Here is a 19,457-nt window from a genome sequence, read left to right as displayed (position 1 = left end):
GTTATATTTATAACCCATCTTTACGTCCCATGTCCAATTGCCTGTCCTGGCAGTTGGCCCTTCTAATCCCAGATCGGATCACAGCGCATGCTGACCACTGTCCCCTCCTGCATTAAACCTCAAGCCACTTCGCTCAGGAACCATCCCAGGGGTAGGAGTGCAGAGGTGAACCTGCCCAAACTGCCATTAATGGCAAGCGTTGAAAGCTATAGATTTAGAACGGAAAGGGCAAACCCTTATTGATCTGTAAAAAAAAAAAAGATCACCGACTCTGTAACAGGAGACGGGACGCTGACTGGCAAAAGTCAAAGAACCATGATGATTAATAAGTTAATCGGGTCTGTGATGTGTCCCTCGTAGTTCAAAAAAGTAAAGGGAAAACACATTTTTCTTTTTTTTCAGTGCCACCTTCTATAATCTTTCCAGGGTTCTGGCAAACAAGACTTTTGTTTTCCCTTCTAAACCACTCCCATTCTGTTCATTAGCCATACTCTTAGTCTGTATTCCTCTCCCCTGGGTGTCTATTACTTTCCCTGTGCATACAATTTGAGTATTCTGTGTCGCTTCAGTCATTCTGAATAATGCTGCAGTTGGTATCATTTTCTGGTTGAGTTTCAAAGCAAGCGCTAAGGAAAAAGCACTGGGATTTTAGCAATTGCTGTACTGCGACTCACTGATTTATTGTGTGGGCTTTATAATACAGGAAATATACATTACAGCTGAAGGTGCTGATGTGTTAAAGTGTAGGTGCAGTGCTACATTCATACACTGAAAGAAACTCCCCTCCATCCCTGGGCTACTGGGGAAATGTGCTTGTTTGCCTCCGATGACTTTCTATCATATTGAGTTACGCTAACCCAGAAGATCAATTTGAAAAAAAAATTAACTCCCAAGCGTGATATTCTAACATTATGGTTTCTGATGTCACTAAGCTCTGTGGAGTGAGATCAAAACAGTGCCCTATTAGACTGCAGGTTTGATAAGACTCCTGGGGATTCATTTATCACCACTTTGCCCCAAAGGGAAAAAATGGGCAAAAATTTAGAAATCAGGCCCCTTGTTCATTAGATAGGATAGATTTCTACAATGCTACTGCTCAAAATTGCCTTCTTAAAATGTGAGCAGGCCAGTGTTCAGGACAGTGCCCCACACTATACTTACTGGCACAGAAGGGTCCAGCATTCTGCTTTCACCTTGTTTCTGCTCTAATAATCGGTATTAGGGACAGGGCATTGCAAGTTAGAAGATCACAGCTCTCGAGATCCTGCACAGGGCAGTGCAGAGAGGAAGATCACATCACTCCCGGTATCAGGGATAGGGCACTGTGTGCAGGAAGATCACAACACCCCTGGTATCAGGGATAGGGCACTGTGTGCAGGAAGATCACAACACCCCTGGTATCAGAGATAGGGCACTGCGTGCAGGAAGATCACAACACTCCCGGTATCAGGGTTAGGGCACCGTGTGCAGGAAGATCACAACACCCCCGGTATCAGGGATAGGGCACCGCGTGCAGGAAGATCACAACACCCCCGGTATCAGGGATAGGGCACCGCGTGCAGGAAGATCACAACACCCCCGGTATCAGGGATAGGGCACCGCGTGCAGGAAGATCACAACACCCCCGGTATCAGGGATAGGGCACCGCGTGCAGGAAGATCACAACACCCCCGGTATCAGGGATAGGGCACCGCGTGCAGGAAGATCACAACACCCCCGGTATCAGGGATAGGGCACCGCGTGCAGGAAGATCACAACACCCCTGGTATCAGGGATAGGGCACCGCGTGCAGGAAGATCACAACACCCCTGGTATCAGGGATAGGGCACCGCGTGCAGGAAGATCACAACACCCCTGGTGTCAGGGATAGGGCACTGCGTGCAGGAAGATCACAACACTCCTGGTATCAGGGATAGGACACTGCATGCAGGAAGATCACAACACTCCCGGGATCAGGGATAGGGCACCGCATGCAGGAAGATCACAACACTCCCGGTATCAGGGATAGGGCACCGCATGCAGGAAGATCACAACACCCCTGGTATCAGGGATAGGGCACCGCGTGCAGGAAGATCACAACACCCCTGGTATCAGGGATAGGGCACTGTGTGCAGGAAGATCACAACACTTAAATTTAAACACTTGGTTGTTTAATCAAGCATTCTCCTAATCCCAATAACTATTCTGATCTTTTCAATATTCGACCTCAGGCCCGACTCATTCAATTCCGAACATATATTCTCCTAAATTATTTTGTTATTTAAATTGTACTCTCCTTGCTCCGTTGAAGTTATTTATTGTTCTCATTAAGTTATTTTATTTTATTTTTCCAAGTTAAATCTTCCCTGTTCTCTGTAAGACATTATTCTACATTCTGTCAATTTTATTGTTACAATGTAAACCGAATTGATTAGTAACTTTGTTGCTAGAACTTCGGTATATAAAACTGTTAAATAAATAAATAAACACCCCTGGTATCAGGGATAGGGCACTGCGTGCAGGAAGATCACAACACTCCTGGTATTAATAGGGATAGGGCACTGTGTGCAGGAAGATCACAACACTCCCGGTATCAGGGATAGGGCACAAGTTCTAGTCACACTGACTGATCACATTACTTTTTTTGTCAAGCTACCAACCGTTTTTATTTCCCATCCCCCATATATTGTCAGTGGGAACCTTGGTAACATCAATAAATAAGAGGGCAGCCAATAGGAATACATATTCATTCCTAAACTGACCTTAACTGCCCTGAAAAGTGTGAAATTGAATCATTTTCTGTTAGTGCGCACTAACAATGGTTAGCGCGCACTAACTTCCTGTTAGTGCGCACTAATCGGAAAAACCGATTTCTTTACTAAAAAATCGTGCCAAACACGATTTTCTTCTCCTGCCAGACGATTTCGATCGTTAAGACGATCGGGCACACGATTCACATCCCTTGGAACTAGCACACATGAACACTTTCAAGATTATGCTTTTCCAGAAAGCTGTGGCAGAATCGGACACTTAACCCATTGGTGAGACTTAGTGAACCTAGTTGTCTTTAGAGAACAGTTTTGTCCTGTTCCAAGATAAGCAAACATCCTCCTACCCTTGTGCTACTTAATAAAGATCTGCATCGCCAAAACTTTGATTTTGGAACGTTTCTTTCACTTTCAGGCTGTTTTTAGCCCACATTTTGCTTTGGAGATTTTTGGTTTTCCATTTAATCTTGCTTTTATTTGTTTTGAAAAACAGTGCATGCTATTTTCAAATAATGCCCACTATTTTCCAAAATGAATAAGAACAACATTTTTAGTAGGTTTCGCAGCTATTTGTTTTGGATTTAATAAAATGAAACAAAAAATGGCCAATTTCAGTTCAGATTACCATTCATTTTTAAACAAATGCATATCCCTACTTTTTAATACCAGAAATTATTCACCAAATTGTCACCCATGAAGCAAGATAAACAAATGAGTACCCAGTATGCTTTACCTCCATGGCGGTGTACATAAATCTGCTTGGGCGACGGATGCGGTTGCCTTTGCGAATCACCGTGGCATACAGTCGTACTTCTGATGAGTTCTTGAATGGCTGTTGGGGAAAAGGAGAGAAATGAAGAGTAGTTGGCCAGTGAAGGAACATAAATCAAGAGACTAAGTACACAATATGGATTGGCTGACTGAAAGGGTGCAGAGCTGCCATAACTAACAATAAAACAGCACTGATAATTAAAGCTCAGCAGATCCCAGGAGAAGCTTCAAGAGAAAAGGCTTTTAATATTTAATCACACCTGATCATGGACCACAAAGGTTGTGGGAGAACCTGCTAATGTTAACGTTAGAGAATTGCCAATATACGATTTTGCATAAAATAATTTTGTGCCTCAGATTTTTTTTAAATTTTAGGTAAAGATTCTTTTTTTTTTTTTTTTTTTTAACATTTTTATTTTGCAATAGGCAATATTATTAATCATAAACAGAAAAAAATATGAATAAAATATAAAAATATAGATAAAATAAATTGAAATTTAACAAGTCCATACATAGTAAGCCAGTGAGTGGACAAGTCTAAAGTTAGCTGAATAACTTGTCCTGTATATTGAGTGGGATAAATGTTCCGCTGAATATACTTTCCTAAAGCTACGTGTAGACGGATAACTAAAATACTTAGCCGGCTACGGGTCTGCTTTACTAAGCATTTTTCCCATAGACAGAGAATGGGAGAAAAGCCTCAGTAAATCAGGTCCTATGTTTGAAAATAACCAATTAGGCTTTTAGTCATCCAGCCTTGTGTGGCCAGATATCTTCCTACTTAACCGGATATCTTCACAAGATATCCAAGTAACTAATGCTATAAAGCAAAAAGTAGTAAAGGGGCCTGCGGCCAAAATTCCCCTCTCTCTCCCCACCCACCCAGATTTCATAGATGGGCTGGGCACTCCCTACCCCACATCCCTCCTAACTATTCAAATTGTTCCAGGGTTTGTAGGTCAGGCCCTCAGCCCCCGTTCCCCAGTCTTCTTGAAAAAAAATATTGGTTTCCCATCCTGGACCCTGCTCTACTCACCTGTTGTGCCCAAGTCCTGGGTAATAAAATTTGATTTTACACTTCTAATCAGTGACATCAAAGCGTGTTACAAAATTTAGAGTGGCCAGGTGTCCTGTTTGTGCCAGACCATTTTGTTTCTCTCTGATGTTGCCATTACCACAGACTGATGACTGGTCCTGCCCCTTCCTGTCCCTTACCCTGCCACACCCCTTCACGCATCAAAACAAGCTCTGCTGGTTCAGTCTCTCCCCCCCCCCAAGGATGCACTGGGGAATCAGATGATGTCATGGCCAAGCTCTTTCTACAGGTTGGAGAAAGAACCAATTGTAGCCAGCAAAAATGAAAATTTAAAAAAACAGGATTTGCAACTTTAGTATTATCCTACTAGAATGACAGACTCACAATAGCATGCATCCTGGTGATGCTTCTGTGTGAGAGATGTAGGCGGAGCATGAACAAAGAGAACCAGAAAGAGTGTGTATGTGTGTCAGTGAATGTATGAGAGTGAGTCTGAGAAAGTATGTGTCTGAAAGAGGGAGTGTCTGTGTGTGTGTCTGAGAGAGAGAGAGAGGGAGGAGAGGGAGATTGGGTGTGTGCAAGTGTGAGACAGTCCCTGCCATTTATACCAATTTTAGGACATCCAGAACTCAAAAGAGGAAGAGAGAGAGAGGGAGCAGGACCTGGTTCTGGGCAGGGGAGAAGAAAAGGGTTTAGGTGCAGGGGGGTAAAGAGAGAGGGGGACCTGTATTTCTATTTAAAATTATAGTAATAATTTGTAATGTTGCATCTATGCGCCAATGTTTTTGCTTATTCAGATTCATTCCTGCAATTATATATTCAAATTCAATGCAAACTTTCTCCTCCCTTTTATTTATTTATTTATTGTTTTTGTTATACCGAGTTTCATGATAGGCATCACATCAACCCGGTTTACAAATAACAAGGAGTGTAAAGCATAACGTAACGTAAAAAACAATATTTTCAATAAGAACCTTGAACTTTAAATACAGTGAATCAGAAAAAGGGAGAGGGAAAGTTACAAAAAACAAGGAAAATAAACTTGGGATGGAAGGGGAGAAATTGAACAGCACAATATTTACATTTCAGCCTATTGATACATTAGAATAGCAAGTGAAAAAATAAGACTATAAAACTGTACATAGGTAATCAAATGAATAAATATGACACAGTTGTGAATGGTAATAGTATGATAAATATTCAGCAGGAATTAGTGAGAGAGGGTTTGAGGTTGGTTGATTCGTTTACCTGGAGTACCCCTTCTAGGGTACTCCAGGTTGGCCACCCTATACAAAATACAAATAAAAACCTAACTCATCCACATCTCCATACCTGATGAATGCTTTTGAGAGACATGTGGATGGAGAATAGCAGGAGATGAAGCCCGGGTGACTGATACACAATCTTTTTCTTATTCTATACTGATGTTAGAGAAATGAAAGCGAGAACAGTCAGGGCTTAGTAATCTATCCTGAACAATTCTCCGCTCTCGTCCCCAACCTATCCCTTCCAAGTGCCAGATAAAATATAACAGTAGACCATCAGTGCACTGGCCACCTCTGGTCTACAGGTATTGAAATGGTTAAGACTCACCTGCACCATCTCCAAGTAGTAATGGTGAAAAGGCTGGAGGTAGTTCAGGGGGATCTTGTAAGTGACAAGTAGTTCCTTCGTTTCACTATCTGCCACATTCAAGATCACAGCTGAAAGGAAAAGAACAGAGAAGATACAGAGCCAGCTGTGAGATAAAATAGTAAAAGTCACCATTTCAAGCCCTTGACAAATTTCAAAACCATAGGCAACAATCTAACAAAGGATTAGAAAGTGTCATTTCTCACGGCATGTCAGGGCAATATTTACACTTTCCAGACATACATTTGGAAGGTGTCTCACACTCAAACAAAGTGAGCCCCTTCTCTCAGACATCAGAGCCCCCCGGGAACCAGCTGGCACGTGAGAGGCTTTGACTACAGTGAGTTAGGATTATCAACTATCTGGATTTTACATGGTAACATAGTAAATAAAGGGCAGATAAAAAACAAAATGGTTCATCCAGTCTGCCCAGCAGATGTTTAGGGTTGTAATTACTACTCCATGCAGGTTTCACCTATGCAGAAATGTTATACCAAAAGTTACAAATTAGAGCAAGATGTGTGGCCAATGAGCATTGCTGTTCCGAGTAAGGAAGGTAACAGCATTTATTATTTTTTTATAACTCTATATTTAAGCACGTTTTGACAGAAATTAAAAAAGGAAGGTAACAAACACCCCCCCCCCCTCAAGAATAAACACAAAAACTCCCCCCATGGAAGGGAACACAAGCTAGATAGCAGGCATCTCAGCCCATGTTAACATCACAATAACATGATAAATGACGACATCACATCTACCCACTATATCCTGCCTTCTGTGGTTATTCTGAATGAATATGTCAGTACTCCCAGTAGGGGGACCAAATTTTATCATATAACAGCATATTTTGTTTTAGCAGATGGGTCAGCTTCTCTACCAATGCAATTTTGTGCACTTGACTCCACCAACGACTCAGCGTTGGATCAGCTTTCCACATTAAGGCTATTGTGTACTGTCCAGTGTGAATTAATTGATCTGCCAGAATTCTTTGCGCAGTAGTGAGATTATGGTTCCCCCAGATATCTAGCAGACATAATTCTGGCTTGAGGACAAATCCCTGCCCCAAAATGAAATGACATTCTGCCATGACCAATTGCCAGAAAATCTTAATAAATTCACATGACCACCAGATGTGTACAAAAGTGCCTGGATGGCCACAACCCCACCAGCAAAGCCTATTAGAATTTGATGAGAACTTAGTGTAGATTAAAGGATATCTATAAGCATGGTGGAGAAGCTTTGCCATCAATTCGATGCGACAACTACATAAAGAAATCTTATACACCTTTTTTTTTTAGATCCCTTTCCATTCCTGACCGGTTAATTCAAGCTGAAGATCTGTTCCATTTCTGTATGACACCCAGGGGTGTATCCAGCATAACTTGAATTTTATGTAAAGCTTTAAGGAAGAGAGATATACCTCTACGATGTATAGTTTCCTGAATGAGCATTCGCTCTATCTGATCATAAGAACATGCCATACTGGGTCAGCTTAAGGGTCCATCAAGCCCAGCAACCTGTTTCCAACAGTGGCCAATCCAGGCCATAAAAACCTGGCAAGTACCCAAAAACTAAGTCTATCCCATGCTACTGTTGCTAGTAATAGCAGTGACTAAGTCAACTTAATTAATAGCAGGTAATGGACTTCTCCTCCAAGAACTTATCCAATACTTTTTTAAACCTAGCTACACTAACTGCACTAACCACATCCTCTGGCAACAAATTCCAGAGTTTAATTGTGTGTTGAGTGAAAAAGAACTTTCTCCGATTAATTTTAAATGTGCCACATGCTAACTTCATGGAGTGCCCTCTAGTCCTTCTATTATCCGAAAGAGTAAATAACCGATTCACATTTACCCATTCTAGACCTCTCATGATTTTAAACACCTCTATCATATCCCCCCTCAGCCATCTCTTCTCCAAGCTGAAAAGTCCTAACCTCTTTAGTCTTTCCTGATAGGGGAGCTGTTCCATCCCCTTTATCATTTTGGTCGCCCTTCTCTGTACCTTTTCCATTGCAACTACCGTATATCTTTTTAGAAATGCAGCAACCAGAACTGTACACAGTATTCAAAGTGCGGCCTCACCATGGAGCAATACAGAGGCATTATGACATTTTCCATTTTACTCACCATTCCCTTTCTAATAATTCCCAACATTGTTTGCTTTTTTGACTGCCGCAGCACACTGAACCGACGATATTTCAATGTTATCCACTATGACGCCTAGATCTCTTTCTTGTGTGGTAGATCCAAATATGGAACCTAACATTGTGTAATTATAGCATGGGTTATTTTTCTCTAAATGCATCACCTTGCACTTATCCACATTAAATTTCATCTGCCATTTGGATGCCCAATTTTCCAGTCTCACAAGGTCTTCCAGCAATTTATCACAATCCGCTTGTGATTTAACTACTCTGAATAATTTTGTATTATCTGCAAATCTGATTACTCACTCATATTCCTTTCCAGATCATTTATAAATATATTGAAAAGTAAGGGTCCCAATACAGCTCCCTGAGGCACTCCACTGCCCACTCCCTTCCACTGAGAACATTGTCCAATTAATCCTACTCTCTGTTTCCTGTCTTTTCCTCTGTTTTCTGTCTTTAGCCAGGACATTGCGACCTATTCCTTGACATTTTACTTTTCCTAGAAGTCTCTCATGAGGAACTTTGTCAAATGCCTTCTGAAAATCCAAATACACTACATCTAATGGTTCACACCTTTATCTACATGTTTATTAACTCCTTCAAAAAAAGTGAAGCAGATTTGTGAGGCAAGATTTACCTTGGGTAAAACCATGCTGACTTTGTTCCATTAAACTATGTCTTTCTATATGTTCTGTGATTTTGATATTTAGAACATTTTCCACTATTTTTCTCTTCATTAAAGTCAGGCTAACCGGTCTGTAGTTTCCCGGATCGCCCCTGGAGCCTTTTTTAAATATTGGGGTTACATTAGCCACCCTCCACTCTTCAGGTACAATGGATGATTTTAATGATAGATTAAAAGTTTTTACTAATATGTCTGAAATTTCATTTTTTAGTTCCTTCAGAACCCTGGGATGTATATCTGAGGCTGCCATCCTCTTTCCATATAGCGACCTAACTCGGCCACCAAGTGCCAGTAGAATATTTCTGATTCCCCCTCTACCTCAAATTTGTCTTTGAGATTCTGAAAAGACTTAAGCAGAGTACTATCATGTTCCCATAATTGTCCCAAAAATTTTAGGTTCAGTTTCCGCCAGCTGGCAGCATCTCGATTCAACATAGATTTTGCCAATCTAAGTTTCCCACGTAGGGGAGTAAACTGCGATAAACCCTGCACTGGACACTTCCGTTTTTTACTCAGAACTTTCCAGATTTTTAATGTGTACATAATGTGATGGCTAGTGCCACTGACTTTTTTAGCTCTCATGAGCAAGTCAGACTGCAAGAGCAACATTGGCAAGTCCACAACCCCCACCAGTTGACGTTTGATCATGTACCAAGGTACAGTATGCTCTCTGTATTACCACACCATGGCCCTCACCAATCCGCAGGCCCAATGGTAACTTTGTAAATCTGGGAGAGCCATTCCGCCCTCCTCCTTGGGCTGCCAAAGCGTGTGCATCTTAATGCACACCGGCCGCTGATGCCAAATTAACTTTTTCATAAGTCTGTGAAGGACTGCAAAGAACCCCCCGGGTAAATAACAGGGAATGTGCTGGAGCAAATACATTAAACGGGGAAGAATGTTCATTTTTAGAACATAAATTCTGCCCGCCCAAGAGAGGAAATGATCGTCCCACCCCCCCTAGATTCTGTTTAATCTTTGTAATCGCAGGCGCATAATTGAGTCTGTAGATGTCTGCCACTCTACGCGGCACACATATCTCTAAGTATTTGAAGCCATCCCAAGCCTTCATAAAGGCTGAGAAGCATCGCAGAATCTCTTTTATCCTCACTATCTCCAGAGGAAAATCTTTAGATTTGGTTAATTTTATATCCAGAAAATCTACCATATTCAGACAGTAGAGCTAGCAGCTTTGGGCCAGATTGTTTGGGTTAATCAAGAAGAAAAGGACATCAGCCACATACAGAGGTATGACATGCTTAGTCGCCTCTACCTGAAAACCCGTCACCTCAGGGTTCATTCGGACTTTGAGTAGCAGAATTTCAATGGCCAAGTTGAATAGTAATGGGGAGAGAGGGCACCCTTGTCTTGTGCCCTGCAGTATGGGAAAGAACTCTGAACAATAACCGTTAGTGAGCACTTTGGCACAAGGGTGAGAGAGTACTAGAAGAAGAAAGGTTATTTTATTAATACCTAATTCATTTTTGTGCATGGGGTAGGGGATGTTGTTCTATTGGAAGCCCTAGTTATAATGTGTTAATATCCGGGTGTGTTTTCCTTTGTATCTGAGTCATTTTTCCTTCCTCTGCCATGTTTTTGTGGTGCACAACATGTGTGAATATTGAAGTATTAATTAGCTTGGGGTTTAAGCTATCAAATTGCAGCAACATTTTCAAAGAGCAAAACAGAAAGAAATACCAGGGCGTTCAACATTTTACCCAGGTTTGATTTGTTCAGGCAGGGCTAGAACACAAAGCGAAGGTGCAAGTGACGGGGATGAAGACCACCACAGGAACAGTCTTGCGGAACCCATCTGCTGGGTGGAGGATCGTCACCAGAGCGGCCCAGCAGAGTCCATTCCCCTCCGCACCCCCCACAGGCTGAAAACTTTCTTTAGAGTGGTCCGCTCTCACTGCTGCTGATCCGGTTGGCAGAAGGAGTAGGAGCTGCATCCTCTTCCTCTATTTCCTGGGGCTCAAAGCACCAATCAGGCCCTGAGCAGCATAGGAGGAATATATGCGCCGATGAACCACTGCTCTCCCACTCCTTCTACCAGCTCGATCAGTAGCAGGGGGAAGGCTATTAGATTAGAGGGGGATCAACTGGGTGAGTGAGCAAACATTGTGGGATGGGAGGGAGATCAGTAGGGGGTTGAAAGAGGGAAACACTGGGGAGGGAGGTGAGAAGGGAAAGATCTCGTCCGGGAGGGGGGGGGGGGGCTGGAGGAAAGAAGTGGTGAGGCTGCAAAGATGCCGGTGCAAGGTAGGTGAGAGTGGGGAATTGATAGAAGAGAGATAAAGACAAAAAGTAAAACAAAAAATCATTGTTAAAACAAACACCCCCCCCCCCAAAAAAAAATCATCCATAAAATGTCTAGAATTGTGTGGGCCTGGCATGCGGGTCTTCTCTTCCCACATTATCCATAAACATAAGTTGCCATGCAATTCTAGAGTCGTTTAATAATCATACTGTGCAATATATCCACTTTAAAACTACTCTACCGAAAAAGATTGTTTTTCTAATGTTGTCATCTTGAATTTTTTCACTGATCACCTTTTCAAATACTTGCAAATGCTGTGGGAGCATGAATTAAATGTTCGAGAAAATCCATTGAAATATAGAATGTGACAGCAGATAAGAACCACAAGGCCCTATTTAAGCTGCCCATTTTCCTTTCCTGTTACAATCATGCAATGCAGACCATAATTTCTCTCTGACCTTCCCTTCCTCACAACTAAGAACCCTCTCTGTGCTTAACCCATGCTTTCTTGAATTCTAATTTTGCCTCTTATGCACAGGGATGATAACTTTCACACAACTGCGCGTGGCAAATACGCATATATGTGGCTGTGCACAAATCTGATATAGTATTTTATAATATGTGCGTGAGATTTGTGCATATTTTATAAAAATACATGTAATTCTTCCAAGCAACATACATGCATGCATAGACTTACATGCGAATACATGCAATGCAATGAAACCACATATACCAATGGAGCGAATGTGTGTATGTTACTCACCTAGTTTAAATATATACTTGCAGATATTGTGTGTGTGAAAGTAACTGACTTATTCGCGTATGTCCCGATTTACACATGTAAGTCTGACAATCTTAAAATATGTGTGCATGGAGGAAATCAGTCAGTTTACCAATTAGTCCACCAGTTCACCCAGTCCTTCTCCAGATCATAGAGACCCTCTTAGTTATTCAGCCTGAGCTTCCCTCGGTCCACCCAAAGTTTCCACCTTGTCAGTGCTAGATAATAAACACATTTAATATCACTTACCCCAGAAAATTAGCAGGTGTAATAATACAGGGGTAAGTTGGCAAATGTACGCAATGCAAGAGTCTTTTAAAATAGCAACTTACATGCTTAATTGTTAGCCCTGCCCTGGAATGCCTCCAGACCACTCCTTTTTACACACATGAGTGTGGGCACAAAAGTAAAGATACACACATATTTTGCACTTGTATAAAATGTGGAATTCACGAGTAGAGATTATTTATGCGTGTAACATTTCCAAAAGTCACCTTTAAGAGAGTAATATTCAAACAGCTTGCGTAGGCTAAAGTCCACATGTACTTTAGCCCGACATTTTTACAGCAGATTCATACACACAAATCTGCTTTGAAAATTCGTGGGTGTGTGCAGAACCAGCGCCGACATAAAATGCATGGAGATGCACCTGCTCGGGAGCAGATGTAACTCTATGATATCCAGCCCTTTCAGAAAGGGGAATGGCCTTCCTGTTAGGAAGTGGTCAAAATGCAAAAACTTCAAAAATCACTCTCAAGTCTTTCACTGGTGAGAGCTGTGAGGCCTACCTAAAGCACCATCTCAAAAAACAAACAACAAAACAAAAAAAACAAAAACCCTCTCTCTAACCTTCAACCTAAGAGAATCTCCCTTGAGCATGCTCACAACGAATATATATACCATCTGAGCACATCCCGAAAAAGGGGAAGGCCAGAGGCAAAAATGCATGTAACTCCATCCCCGGGTGCAGACTGCTACCTGATGGGGCCATAAAAGTATTTGTATCTCTTCAGGGCTGGAACCTCTCACCGGCTCGCTCGTTCACATTTCCTCTTACTCTCAGGGTTGGGGGGGAGGGGAGAGATACTTCCAGGGCTCAGTGTGGTAGGGGTGTCCTCTTTGTTCCCTTGGGGGAGGGATTCTCATTTCTCACACTGTAGATACTGTGAGCACCAGAAATAAGAGACAGGAGTTGAGTGTCCAAGATCAATATCTTTACTGATGGATAATCGGATAGAAAATGGTAAAGTTCAAATGAATTCCTTTAATCTCCACAGGTGGTTGTTACATTTCTCTCTCATCCTATCTGTGCAAGGGTCTCTTTACTCGGGTCCAGGGGCAAGGGAAACGCTCACCATCCAGGACTTGAACTAATGAGGTTCTCAGTTGGTCAGGGGGATCTCCTTGTTGGTACAAAAGGAAGCCCTTCCAACTGGCCAAAAATATATTATCCGGTCTCTGCACAGGATTCTTAATTATCTCTCTTCCCTGGGCCAAGACTCTGAAAGGAGGGTCCTCGGATGCCACTCAAATTTAGTATCACTCATAGCTTTCCTCAGTCCTTCTTGATCTCACTCGCTTTCACAGATCCCAAGTTGGGAAGAGATCCTGGAACCCGCAGATTTCAATGTTCCCTACTCTTCTTTTCAACAACACTTTCCACGCACCACACGCGTCAGCATAACCCCTTGATCAGCTCAAAGCTCAGGCAGAGATCTCCGAGCTTTAGATAACTTTATTCCAACCAAAACTTGAGGTGCATGGATGGTGGCCACGGGAGCCTGACAAGAACTCGTCCGTTCAGCTCGGTGCATCTCTAGTGCCCCACATAATCACGTACTTTGATCCATATATTGGGGAGCAATTTTATAAAAGCCCATTTCAGGGAGTAAAGTGCTCTTTTGGTACTGGAGATTGCTTCTAAAGTATCCTCTACATGATTAAAGAAGTCGCAGTGCAATCTCATTTACGTAATGGGACAGTACAATCTGGTCAGCACCGAACCACAGCGCGCTACAGCGACTTGCCGGCCTTCTCGTGCCCCTCGGTTGAGTTTAATGGTAGCTACGGTATCAGCCTGGTCTCCAGACTGCAAGCGTTCCTATTAAATGCTCTTGTATTGTGGGGTTTTTTTTATTTTTCCCCTCTGGCAGCACTTGCTCCAGCCTTTGTTCCTGCTCCCTAATCAAGTTATTCCAGGAACACGAAAAGGCTTTTTTCCCTTTGTGCGCTGCACGCGGGCTGCCACCTGAAGCATGAGATCGCGGTCTCTGCTCGCGCCTTCCCCCATTCTCTGCCGCTCAGCGAGCCGTGACATTCCCGCAGTGTGGCCCGGGAAACCGACAAGCAGCGCGCGGCACCTGCAATTAGGCTGTCAGAGAGCGGGCGGCAGGGACGTCAGCGGGCTTCCAGTCACGCCCACTTGCTCCACTGGATTAATTTTTTTTTTTCTCATTGTTTCTTCAGTCAATTTAAAATGTTTATTCCTGACTAAAAGGCTGAAACAGCCCAGCGAGAAGGGAGGGAGAGAGATCAGCAAACGGAGGCAAAAAATGACCAAGTAACTCCAAGAAAATAGAGAGTGAGCCAAAACTGATCTGAAAGTTTATTGTGACTGCAATTATGGACCGTTAGGCAGGGTGGGCCCTGGCCTTAGATGAACTAGGCAGCCATCTACAGCAACGAAATCTTGGGGGCGGCAGCCGCAATACTGTACAAGGACTTGAACTAATGAGGTTCTCAGGTGGTCAGGGATCTCCTTGTTGGGACAGTGCCGAGGGCCAACCCACGACAAGCAAGGTGTGTATGTGGGGGGTGGGGAGAGGGAGAGGGAGACGAGGGATGAGAGGAGTTCCCTGGTGTTCCCTGGCTGCTGTGTACCACTCCCGCAGCTGGAACTGAACGTCCTTGGGGGAGCAGGGTCCTCGGGCTAAAAGGTGTAGAGACGCTGATGCCATTTGGGCAGCCTGGAAGTGACATCCACGCAACTGCCAGCAGCAGGGATGTGCGCCAGAGTCTAAGCCACTCTGCAGTGTTGGGCCAGGGTGAGGGTGCTGTCTTCTCCTCCTCCCTAAGTGCAGCTGGTATAAGGCAGGGAGAGAGAAAGAAAGGGGGGGGGGGGGGGGGAAGAGGAATGAAGGCAAGTGGCTGAGGACAGGGCAGGAAAGAGGTTCTGCTGGGGCTGGGGGAGCAGAGAGAGGGTGAGGGAGGAAAACAAGGAGGGGAAAAGAGAAATTTAATTGCTGAGGGGGAGGAGAGGGGGGCTTCCAGGACTGAGAGAGGAGGAAAAGCGAGGGAGAGGGTGGCGAAAGGGAAGAGAGAAGCTGCTGCCGGGCTCGGGGTGGGAGAGAGAGGGGTTGCTGGAGCTCACTGGAACGGAGGAAAGCTTGGATTAAGCTGCTGTCACCCAAGGATTCATAGCTTTGCTGAATTAGCTGTGGTATTGCCTTGCCTATTTCCTGGAGTTGACTTGTGCTCTGTTTTGATTTTACGATGCTTTATTATATGTCGATATTATTGAATATTTAGGAGGTAAATATTCAGACACAGCCATCCATGCGAGTTAGTCGGATAAGACTTATCTAGCCAACTTACAAGCAGGCTGTTGCAAATAAAAGAACTTAACTCGAGAAGACCATGGAGTAGTTCCAAATTAAAATTTAAGTGCTTTTATTTGAAACATTGAACATTTTTGAAAACTTTCTGAAAGATTGCAGAGTGAAAATTCTTTAAAAAATATTTCTTTATGACCAAGGATTGTATTCTAAAGATGAAGTCTGGATAAGACCATTTTCCTGATTTTCTACAAATAAGCAGATATCGTCATCTTTTATATGACGATCATACACACACATTCTCTTATACAGTATAATCACATTGGTGTATCTATGAAACACAGGTAGATTTGGGATTTTAATTTCATGGATGGAATACTCGCCTTACGGTTTCTTTTTATCAGTTTTCAAGAAGCCAATCCAGTGCTGGTTCCAGAAGCCAGGTTCAGTCCTGCTTTTGTGCCTTTGTACCATCCAACAAAAGCTGGTCCTAGCCCTGAGGTTAATATGTCAGACAGTTCCTGCCATATTTTCCACAACAGACTGAACGAGTTTCTGCCATGATTCAATTCCAGGATGAACCAGCTTTGCCTGCCATGTCTGCAATGCCAAGCCGAACCAGTTCCTACTACAATTTCACACCAGGTTGAGCCAGTTTTCCTGCCATGTCACCTCAGCAAGCTGAACCGGGTCCTGCCATGACTCTCTTCCAGGCTAAGCCAGTTCCTGCCATGACTCTGCACCAGACTGAGACAGCTTCTGCCATGCCTTCACAGCAAACCGAGCAAGCTCCTGCCATAATTCCACACCAGGCTGAGCCAGTTTCTGTCACGTCTAAGCAATCACAAGCTAGGCCAGTTCCTGCCATGACCCTGGTTTCCAGGCTGAGCCAGTAACTCTTCTCCAAATGGACTCTGACCCAGCTATTCCACTTCAGGCAGATACTGCTACCCCAGCACATCTCAAGATCCCAGGATAGGCTGCACCCACAGCCTCCAAGTCGCTAACAATACTTGCTATGACTTCCATGAATTTAGTGCTTATTGCCACTACTGGTCAAGTCTCTGCCTTTGCCTTGAAGAACTCCAAGCCAATTGTTTAGAGCTATACTCGGCTCCAGGCAGTGTCCAAAGTTTCCCAGCCTTTGTTTTTGGTTGCATCCACAGCATTCAAGACCTTGTCCCAGATGGTACCTGCAGTATCTAAGACACCGCTTCCGGCGGATCCTATCTCTGATCCAGGCACTTGCTTTCTGCCCGGCTCCATTACAGATGACCAAAGGAAGGGGGGAGGGTACTGTAACAATACTGTCTGCTAGGCGGACCTCCTGCCAGCAGGGGCGCTCACTGGGTCTCACTCGGATACGTTCTAGCCTCTGCCTTGAAGGCTGCATGATGCAGCAAGGCCACACATATAAAAAGCCTGCCTCACTCACAGTCTCGGGCCTCATCGTTGTCACCCTGACTCCTTGCTCTGGTCACCCCTGAGCTTACTTTGCTTTGTCTAGGTTCCTGCATTGCCTGTGTTTGCCTTCCATTGTTGTGTTCCTTGCTTGTTTTTGCTCTGTTCAGGCCTCCCAGTGGCCTTCCTGGCCTGTGTATGCCTTGCCTTATTCTTGCTCTGTTTGGTAGGCCTTCTGGTGGCCTTCCTTGCCTTGCCCTTGCTCTGTTTAGGCCTCCCAGTGGCCTTTATTACTTGTGTGTTCCCAGCCTTGTCCTTGTCCTTCTCCTGCATCAGGACCCTGAGTGGCTTTTCTCACCATGTCCTCAGCTTGCCTTGATCCTCCTTGTGAGGCTGCCGGTGGTTCTCCTGTCCCCAGTCCCCTGACTCCTGTGGTTCATTGTCTGTCCTTGTCTGTCTGGCTGTCTTGCTTGTCCTTCCACTGCCTTGCTTTGCATTCTGTTCCAGATAGGTCTTGCCTTGTATTCTGCCCCTGCCTTGTTCCAGTTTCTATCTTCTGGTCTGCTCTGTTTCCTGCCTTGCTCCACACCTCTGCTTACAGCCTGCCTTCATCTCTTCTGGAACCCTTGCTCTTAGTGCATCTCCAGTGAAGTCCTGCTGACCACCAGATCCTACGGGCTCAGGTCAAAGGGGAGGTGGCCAGTCAGGCAGAAAACCCTGCTCTGCTCTCGATCCCGGAGGGGAATTATCTTGAACTGGTTTGCCCGGCCGTGACAGAGCAGAGTTTTCAGAAGGCAAGCTTCCCCAGATAAATCCCACTTACCTGCTCAAACAAAATTGGCCTTTAAATCAGTGCATTAACAGATCCATAAAGAAGGCGTTTTTGAAAATGAGGAGTCCTGAATGTTGGTTTTTTTTTCCTCTAGAGTCCCACATCTCTTTTAGATGTTCTAATATGCTTAAAAAAATAAAGTATGAAAAATAGGAGAAAAACCTGCATTTGCTCATTTTCAAGAATTAAAAGATGCAATTTTATGTGCCCAATCACCAAGCCTTATATATATATGCCAAGCGCTCGGTAACTTGATACAAAGGGAATGGACATAATGGCGTCCCTCCACACTAGGACTACAAAGATATGAAATTAGAAACCTATTTGGCTATTTCTACAACTCCTCGTCTCCCGCTTCCAAGCCGTTATTTCTACGCAGGTATTTTTCTTGCCATCTAATCTTAAGGAGGTATACAAGCAGGAAATGCATGCGATTCTCTTCCAAGCAGTGAAGAGGGTGGCCTTTCCCCCTCTCTGTAGTTACACCAGCTCCAGAAAAGAATCTCAATTTAAATGTAAATCATTTTAGCTCAAAGGCCTTTTGTAGCAAGAGAAAAAGGTCTCGTCATTTAAGCACGAAGGGGTAAAATATTCCAACCCACTGCTGTGCAAAGCACCTTTTGCCTTTCCCTCATTTTATATCGTCCTCCTGCCTCTGCCGTAGATTTAAAGGAGCCACACAGGCTTCAGGGAGGCAGTCACAATAACTACAATGCTTGGGATAAACTCATTTCAGATATCCTCTCTGCCTTCATCGTGTTTTTCGGTTTTCAAATCATTTCCAGAATTACCGGCATATTGGGGGGGGGGGGGGGGGGGGAGGTGGTTGAGGATGTTTCTGGAAGTTTTGGGGTGATGTATGGGGGATATGGAGTGGGGGGAGGGGTGGCTGGAGGTTAAATTGTAGGTGGGAATGAGAGGGGAAGTGGAAGGCTGTTAAGAGAGAGTCGGCCTGTTGGGAAGGAGGGGTTATAGGTGGATTATTTTATAGGCATAGGGGGGGGGGGGGTTAACAGACGGATTTTAAAATGGAGTATTTACAAACATTTGCTATTCTTTTTCCCCAGGAGTGGTCTCAAAGCGGATTACAGTTAAGCCTGTACTAGACTCAAGGTTACAATACTAGTAACATATTTTATAGTGTTGTGACAGTTTTGCATCATGTACTGGCATGAAAGAAATAGAAGACAATTTTTAAAACTTATGTTTATATAGATTGTCAAATTGTGTTTTATTGTATCCTGTTCTGGGATTTCTGATGCACCTTGAAAGATCAAGTTGAAATTATAAATAAATATAAATACAGGACAGCTGTGGGCGCTTTCAGATATACAACCTTGGCTTTCGCTAGCAGCACCATTTTATGCCATAGGGAAGTCACCTGCAAACTTTCATCTGTTATGGACCTACCCAGGAACCATCACAAAATAACATCACACCAATGCCAAAATCACAACATGAGCTTGCTCTGCACAGCTCCAGTGCTCAGTGTAATGCTGTATATAAATTCACCTATAAACTTAGGCCATCTTCACTAAGAGGCTTCAGTGATATTGCAGATCAAGGGGACCCAGCTGATGTTGTGTGATCCATTTAGCAGGTC

General features: G+C 43.7%; 1 protein-coding gene across 5 annotated transcripts in view; it reads right to left on the bottom strand.

Moving 5' to 3' along the window:
• Nucleotides 1-19,457, bottom strand: part of CCDC33 (coiled-coil domain containing 33) — a 294,341-nt gene that overhangs the window by 155,416 nt on the left and 119,468 nt on the right. For all 5 annotated transcript variants that reach the window (XM_029574706.1, XM_029574707.1, XM_029574704.1 and 2 more), the window contains 2 exons: nucleotides 6,148-6,257; nucleotides 3,481-3,579 (listed from right to left, as the gene is read on the bottom strand). In XM_029574706.1, the coding sequence (XP_029430566.1) occupies nucleotides 3,481-3,579; nucleotides 6,148-6,257 (209 nt within the window). The remainder of the gene's footprint in view (nucleotides 1-3,480; nucleotides 3,580-6,147; nucleotides 6,258-19,457) is intronic.

This window comes from Rhinatrema bivittatum, chromosome 13 (genome assembly GCF_901001135.1).
Source record: "Rhinatrema bivittatum chromosome 13, aRhiBiv1.1, whole genome shotgun sequence".
Lineage (NCBI taxonomy): Eukaryota > Metazoa > Chordata > Amphibia > Gymnophiona > Rhinatrematidae > Rhinatrema > Rhinatrema bivittatum.
This window is presented reverse-complemented; position numbering and strand designations above follow the sequence as displayed.